The sequence below is a fragment of the Mesitornis unicolor genome, unplaced genomic scaffold (assembly GCF_000695765.1).
Source record: "Mesitornis unicolor isolate BGI_N332 unplaced genomic scaffold, ASM69576v1 scaffold32151, whole genome shotgun sequence".
In the NCBI taxonomy this organism is placed as follows: Eukaryota; Metazoa; Chordata; class Aves; order Mesitornithiformes; family Mesitornithidae; genus Mesitornis; species Mesitornis unicolor.
In genome coordinates this window covers 15,410-23,016 of record NW_010163649.1, presented here as the reverse complement: position 1 = coordinate 23,016, position 7,607 = coordinate 15,410, and the positions used below count along the sequence as shown (strand labels likewise).

The 7,607-nt window shown below is 60.3% G+C and overlaps 1 protein-coding gene across 1 annotated transcript in view; it reads left to right on the top strand.

Moving 5' to 3' along the window:
- KIF21B (kinesin family member 21B) overlaps nt 1-7,607 on the top strand; it is a 34,037-nt gene that overhangs the window by 17,255 nt on the left and 9,175 nt on the right. Inside the window, 15 exon segments of the mRNA XM_010194059.1 lie at nt 53-242; nt 325-388; nt 850-1,074; nt 1,356-1,437; nt 1,936-2,059; nt 2,368-2,559; nt 3,156-3,355; nt 3,523-3,630; nt 4,339-4,407; nt 4,787-4,829; nt 4,832-5,006; nt 5,402-5,549; nt 5,647-5,841; nt 7,358-7,459; nt 7,541-7,607. The exon segment at nt 7,541-7,607 is cut by the window's right edge and continues 132 nt beyond it. Of these exon segments, the coding sequence (XP_010192361.1) occupies nt 53-242; nt 325-388; nt 850-1,074; nt 1,356-1,437; nt 1,936-2,059; nt 2,368-2,559; nt 3,156-3,355; nt 3,523-3,630; nt 4,339-4,407; nt 4,787-4,829; nt 4,832-5,006; nt 5,402-5,549; nt 5,647-5,841; nt 7,358-7,459; nt 7,541-7,607 (1,984 nt within the window).

Below are 7,607 nucleotides of genomic sequence, written 5' to 3'. Positions count from 1 at the left end.
TCCCATGTCGCAGCTCTTGCTGTGCTCAGGGACTCCCTTCCTCTCCTCACAGGGCAAGAGGGTCATCGGGGAGGATGGCTCCGAGGGCTACAGCGACCTGTTCCGCGAGAACGCCATGCTGCAGAAGGAGAACAGCGCCCTGCGCATGCGGGTGAAGGCCATGCAGGAGGCCATCGATGCTATCAACAGCAGGGTCACCCACCTCATGAGCCAGGAGGCCAATCTGATGCTGGCCAAGGCAGGTGAGGCTGGGCTAGTGTGTGGCGTGGTGGATCAGCCCAGCCTGTGTCTTGCCTTGGTCCACCTGTGCCTCTGCTCCTTCAGGTGATGGGAATGAAGCTATCGGTGCCCTCATCCAGAATTACATCCGGGAGATTGAAGAGCTCAGGTGAGCCAGGCATGGGGGCTGCCAGGTCACCCGTGTCCCCAGGTGCTGCAGTGGGGTCTGAGTCCAGATGCACCTCACAGCTCTGCCTCCAGCATCGCCGGGCTGAGCCCTAAGCCCTGATGGAGGAGCAGCTGAGGCTGCAGGGGCTGTGGGAGTCCTAGCCTTGATGGAAGGCAGTGCACTGGCCATTGCCAGCCTTTGTGGGGACGTTCATGGAGGGGGAGATCCTGGCAGGTGTGCCTGGTGTCTCCCAGGGACTGCTGGCCCCCCAAAGCTGAGTCCATCCCAGTCTCTTGAGTGAACCTGGGAACCCTGTCTTGCAGTGTCCTGACCCAGCATGAATAGGACTGGCTTAGTGGTGGCTGTCCCTGGCTCACACCATCCTAAAACCAGGCAAGATCTCCTCCTCTGGGAACAGGAGGATGTTCCCTGTTTGACCACATCCCCTCTCCACTCCGTAGGACGAAGCTCCTGGAGAGCGAGTCCATGAACGAGTCTCTGCGGCGCAGCCTCTCGCGTGTTTCTGCCCGCTCCCCTTACGCCATGGGCTCGTCCCCAGCATCTGCCTTGGCCGGCCTGTGCAGCCCCGCCATGCCGGTGGAGAATGAGGCCTCCGATGTCCTACGACGGGCCAAGCAGGACCTGGAGCGGCTGAAGAAGAAAGAGAGGAGACAGCAGAGGAAAAGGTGAAGGCAGCTGCTGTGCCTTGCTGGGAAGGGGGAGGCTGTGTGTCAGTCTCTGCCTGTCCTTGTGCTGCTTCCCCTATCAGTTGCTAGAACCAGAGCACGGAGACAGAGCCTTTGCCTCCCACTGCCGCCTTGCCCTGGGTCTCCTTTTCACCCACCATGCAATCCCAGGGGCTGTTTTCCCCAAAGGGTCCAAAAGCAGGAGGCAAGGGGGCTCTGGCAGGACCCGTCCCTGGGCTCCCCTGCGCTGGGACTCACACTCACCCCCTGCTCTCTCCCAGCCCTGAGAAGGAAGCGTTTAAGAAGCGGCAGAAACTGCAGCAGGACAACGGGGAGGAGACGGATGAGAACGACGTGGAAGAGGTGAGCAGGCTTCCTGCTCGTACCAAGGGGTGTTTGGATGTGGAGGATTGTCATCACCCCCAGTGGGAGAGGGCCCAAGCCCAGCCTGACCCTGCAGCCAGGCTGGAGGAGCTGAGCCATGGAGCTGAGGTCTCCGTGCTGGAGTAGGAGGGGGCTGGATGCTCCCCTGTGGAGCAAGGAGCCCACATCTTTCTGGGCTTGGTTTCAACAAGCATAGGTGAAGGAGGGGTGGCCAATGGAGTGCTGCTCAGCTGGGAGGGAATAAATGAAGGGATGGATGGGGCACAGAGTTGTTCCTTTCAACAGCATATGCCAGGGGTCCAGAAATGGTGCTGCAGCCCCTGGGCATCCTGACTGGGAGGCTGAGGGCAATAGATCCTTGTGGATCTACAGCCCATCGCTGTGGAGTGAGCTCGGGTTTGGAGGAGGGAAGAGATGCAGAGAGAAGGGCAAGGCCATGCTGCAATCTGAGCTTAGGGACTCATCTCGTAGGAGGAGGAGGAGGAGGAGGAGGAACAGGACGAGAGTGGCTGTGAGGAAGAGGATGGCCGTGAGGATGAAGATGAGGACTCGGGCAGTGAAGAAAGCCTGGTGGACTCAGACTCGGATGCAGAGGAGAAGGGTAAAGTGCGGAGCCACGCATGCACCCCAGTGTATGGGGGTGCGTTTGCTGGTGTCTGCTGGCATTGAGCTCTGGTCCTGGGAAGGGAGAGTCTGGGGGGATGCCCTGGCCATGCCTCCTCTAGGGGCTTGGAAAAACAGCAGGGTTGCTTCAGGGAGTCCCCAGCACTCCTTGGGGTGCTGCCATTCTTCAGCAATGTGGGTTCCCATCGGTTTCCTCTGTCCCCTCCTTGTGCTGTGGCCCAACAGGGCTGTGGGAGCGGTGCTGCCCCATCCCTCCTGGCCTGACTGTCCCCCACTGGCCTCCAGCCGTGAATTTCCAGGCCGACCTGGCGGATCTGACTTGCGAGATTGAGATCAAGCAGAAGTTGATTGATGAGCTGGAGAACAGCCAGCGGCGCCTGCAGACCCTCAAGCACCAGTACGAGGAGAAGCTGATCCTGCTGCAGAACAAGATCCGGGACACGCAGCTGGAGCGGGACCGGGTTCTGCAGAACCTCAGTGAGCACCACCTCGCCCACCATCCTATCCCCTCAGTGCCGGGCCTCAGTCCCCAACCTTCTCCTGCATGCAATGCTGGCTCGCTAGAGCTTTGCCATCCCCTGCCTCTGCTTGAGGCCCTGGGATCCCCAGGACCTGGCTTGTCTGGCCACGGGAGTGGGACCGGTCAGCCGGAGAGTTCCTGACCCCACTGGTGCTGGAGAGGTCTCTGGAAAGGATGATGAGGCAAAGCCTCTTCTAGCCTTGAACATCGTTTCATGGGATGTGGGAACACTTGAGGAAACTGAGGTGCTGAGGCCAAGAAGGCACGCTGAGGCATGAAGACCTTAGAGGCCTATCTCTAGGCTCAGCAGGGCCTAGAGAGGCCTCACCCAGGGCCATGGCTATAGGCCTCGGTCTGCAGCTCCTCCCAGCCCAGTGTGTGCTGTAACTCACTGTCCCCAGTGCCCCCAGACCCCAGCCTGCGATGGGGCCAGAGCAGAGGTCTGAGGGAGGGGTCTGGCTGGATGGGGAGGGGGCAGTGACTGGTGTCTTCAGGCAGGGTGCATAGAGCCTGGGGTGTACGGTCATCACAAGCCCTCTTCTTGCTCTCCTAGGCACCATGGAGTGCTACACGGAGGAGAAAGCCAACAAGATCAAAGCAGACTACGAGAAACGGCTGAAGGAGATGAACCGGGACCTCCAGAAGCTGCAGGCAGCCCAGAAGGAGCACGCTCGCCTGCTCAAGAACCAGTCTCGCTATGAGCGGGAGCTGAGGAAGCTGCAGGCAGAGGTGGCCGAGATGAAGAAGGCAAAGGTACTGGGACATGCCAGGGCAGGGAGGGCATCCCCAGACCAGTCTGGCTCCCTGCTCAGAAGTGATGTTTGCAGTTCCTGGTGGAAAGACTTCTGTCTGCCTGCAGGGGGTGGGTGCCCTGGGACAGTTGGGTGTCTGCACCGACGCATGGCACCTTCCCGTTCCAGGTTGCGCTGATGAAGCAGATGCGGGAGGAGCAGCAGCGGCGGCGGCTGGCAGAGACAAAGAGGAATCGGGAGATCGCGCAGCTCAAGAAGGAGCAGCGGCGGCAGGAGGTGAGGGCCCAGCCTGCCCGCGGGGAGTCCCTGTGCAGGGGTGGAACTGGGCTGGCTTAGGGTGGGTGTTTGTCCGGCTGTGGCACTCAAAGGCGCTCATAAGCATCATTCAGTGGAGTTCAGGGCCCTGCTGTACCCCAGCTGTGGCCTCGCCAGGGGCCATCCAGCCCCAGCAGAGCACACCTGGCTGGATGGCTCCCAAGGGCTTCCTGCAGCTCCCAGTCTGGTTGTGGGAGATCACAGAATCACAGACTGGTTTGGATGGGAAGGGACCTCACAGCCTCCCCTCAGCCCAACTCCCATGGGCAGGGACACCTCCACCAGCCCCGTCCAACCTGGCCTTGGGCACTGCCAGGGAGGGGGCACCCACAGCTTCTCTGGGCAACCTGGGCCAGGGCCTCACCACTCTCACAGGGAAAGATTTCCTCCTAAAGTCTAATTTAAATCTATCCCCTTTCAGTTTAAAGCCATTACCCTTTGTCCTATTTGCTAGGAGATGCTGTGAGCTCCCCACAGTGCTCGGGGGCAGGGGGAAACATGCCGTCAGAGCCAGTCTCAAGGCTGGAAACCTGCTTGGTGTTAAAATCAGACATGAAGCTGTCCATACCAAAGTAACTGCTCCAAGCGGTCGTGGTGGGAGCTGTGAGACTGCGGCCATCACTGGACTGTCTGCTCAGGACCCCAGAGGTCTCTGTTTCTCTTGTGCAGTTTCAGATCCGGGCTCTGGAGTCTCAGAAGCGGCAGCAGGAAATAGTGCTGCGGAGGAAAACCCAGGAGGTGAGGAGTCAGGAGGGTGGGTGGCCTCCCTGCAGCCCCAGGCCTCCGAGGGAGTCCTGGCCCCAGCACATGGCTCAGGGACACCCTATCCTCCAGACAGCGCAGGTTCTAGGAGCAAGTTTCCCAAAAGGGTGGGAGGATTTGGATGGCTTGGTCAGGAGGCCATTGCAGGGAGCAGAGGAATTGCCCATCTCCTGGGTCAGCTGAGCCGGTGGCAGGGGATGGGCTGTGAGGGAGAAGGAGAAACCCATGGGGCACAAACAGCCCATGGGCTTTGGGTCTACAGAGCTGCTGCTTTTGGTTCCATGGGGGCCTGGGTGACAGGTTTGGGCTGGGAATGCCCGTCTGACACCGTCTCCTCTGTCTCTCCTCTGGGCAGGTCTCAGCGCTGCGCCGTCTTGCGAAGCCCATGTCAGACCGAGTGTGAGCCAGAAGCCGGCCATGCTGGACTCGGGCGCAGAGGTCTCGGCCAGCACCACCTCCTCCGAGCCCGAGTCTGGAGCTCGCTCTGTCTCCAGCATCGTGCGCCAGTGGAACAGGAAAATCAACAACTTCCTGGGAGACCCCTCATCCTCTGGGAGCGGGGCTCGGCCTGTCAGGTCAGGGCAGGGGCTGTGCATGGGTGATGAGGCACCCCGTGACTCCCGTGTCTGGCTTTTGGCTGGTGGTAGAGGTTGAACACCAACTTACTGTGCATTTGGCACGTGTTAAACCACTGACCCGGTGACAGGCTGTGCTGGCAGCGTGTGACTGACTGTCACCTGGGCTTGAGCCCAGTGCTGGCCTTCCACAAGTGTTAGACACCACAGCACAAACCTTGCTGGGCTCAGCTCTTGTCCCTCTCTTTGCTAAGGTGTGATGGAAAAGTCGGGCAATCCAGAAACGGTGCAGATGCCCCGTCTGCTCCTGGCCAACCAGAGCCTGGGCAGCTTTTGGGGTAAATCCAGCTTTGCAGGCTGGTTGCCCATGTGCCTTTTCTCTCCTCTGGCTGTAGGAAGAAGTTTCCCAAGAAGGGGACAAGCCAGACCTTCAGCAAAGCCGCTCGCCTCAAGTGGCAGTCGCTGGAGCGGCGCATCTTCGACATCGTCATGCAGAGGATGACCATCGTCAACCTGGAGGCTGACATGGAGCGGCTCATCAAGGTGACTGTGGCGCTGGGGACAGGGCGGGCTGGGTGGTGGGTGCGGGGCAGGGGGACAGCTGTGCCGGCAGTGCCAACCCTCCTCCCTTTTCCCCAAGAAACGCGAGGAGCTGGCGCTGCTGCAGGAGGCGTTGCTGGGCAAGAGGGCGAAACTGCAGGCAGAGAGCCCCAAGGAGCAGAAGGGGCTGCAGGAGCTGAACGAGGAGATCGAGGTGCTGGGGGCCAACATCGACTACATCAACGACAGCATTTCCGACTGCCAGGCCACCATCATGCAGATCGAGGAGACCAAGGTGGGCAGCTAGACTGGGCCCAGCTGGCTGGGAGAGAGCAGGAGCATCCCTGGGAGGCAAGGATGTCCTAGGGCATGGCCAGGCTGGGCACCCTGGAGCCCTCTGAGCCACGCCACACCCTCCATGGGGCTGCATCTGCACTGTCACCTCTCATTAGGTGGTTAATTGCGGAGGGGAGTGCTGCCACGTCCTTGCACATCCATGGACAGGCTGCTGGTGCCCCACTGACACGGGATGTAGGGAACCTGCAGCCCCCATCCTGCCCATGGGGCTGGTGGTTACTTGGTCCCTCTGTGCTGGAAGCATCCCAGGGAAGGTTGACTTTTTTTCCAGCAGAAACACTGGAAAACACTCCAGGCAGGCAACACTATAGGCTTGGGAATGAGTGGCTGGAAAGCTGCTTGACAGAGAGGTATCTGGGGGTACTGGTCAACATGACCAGGAGCCAGCAGAGTGCCCAGGTGGCCAAGAAGGCCAACGCCATCCTGGCCTGCAGGAGCACTGGTGTGGGCAGCAGGAGCAGGGCAGGATCCTTCCCCTGTGCTGGGCACTGGTGAGGCCGCCCCTCGAATCCTGTGTTCAGTTTGGGCCCCTCACTCCCAGAAAGACATTGAGGGGCTGGAGCGTGGCCAGAGAAGGGCAGGGGAGCTGGGGGGGGGTCTGAAGCAGCCGAATGATGGGGAGCGGCTGAGGGAGCTGGGGGGTTCAAGTGGAGAAGAGGAGGTGAGGGGAGACCTTATCCCCTCTGCAGCTCCTGAAAGGAGGGGGTAGCGAGGGGAGGTCAGTCTCCTCTCCCCAGGAACAAGTGAAGAGATGAGAGGTAATGGCCTCAAATTGCACCAGGGGAAGTTTAGGTTTGATCTGAGGAAAAATCTCTTCACCAGAAAGGTTATCAAGCACTGGAAGGGGCTGCCCAGCACAGTGGTGGAGTCACCATCCCTGGAGGTGTTTAAAAGACGGGGAGAGGAGGTGCTCAGGGCCATGGTTTAGTGGTGGACAGGTTGTGGTTGGACTCAATGATCTTAAAGGTCTTTTCCAACCAAATGATTCTGGGATTCTGTGTCAAGCCCTGCAGGTTTTGTGTCTGATTTAGACACTGGGCATGACCCTGGGATGCTGTTGGCCTCTCAGCTCCCCTCTAGTGGCTGCAGCCTGGGCTGGAGGCTGTGTGCTGTCCCTGGAGTGTCCCCAGCTGTCACCTGGGCAGGCAGGGAAGCAGGGGCTGTTAGTTCACCTGGTCTGTTGTGGATTCAGGTGAGGCTGGTGTCTGCAGATTAGCATCTAATTTAGTGTTGGCACCAGGCTCCTGTAGCAACGCAGAAGCCCTTCAGGTTGTGTTGGCCATCTCTATGGCCAGATCTCCCCAGTAGCCGCTTGGGCAGACTGTGGAGAGCGAATGCCAGGATGGGGCAGCGCTGACCAGGCAGCAGAGGTGCCACGGTGCCTGTTCTGCCCGTCCCGTGCCCAGTGGCAAAGCTCCCCTGCTGCGTCTAACGCCCATCCCTCCGCGTTTCAGGAAGAGCTGGACTCCACAGACACCTCGGTGGTGATCAGCTCGTGCTCCCTGGCCGAAGCCCGGCTCCTGCTCGACAACTTCCTGAAGGCCTCCATCGACAAGGTGCGGGGCTGAGCTGGGACCCCGATGCATGGCAAGGTTTCCCACAGCGGAGGGGAGAGCAGGGGGCAAGGGCGGTGGCAGGGACCCGAGGCACCCGCCTGAGGCCAGGCATGGCTGTCGGTACTCACGGGGTGGAGGCGGCTCAGAC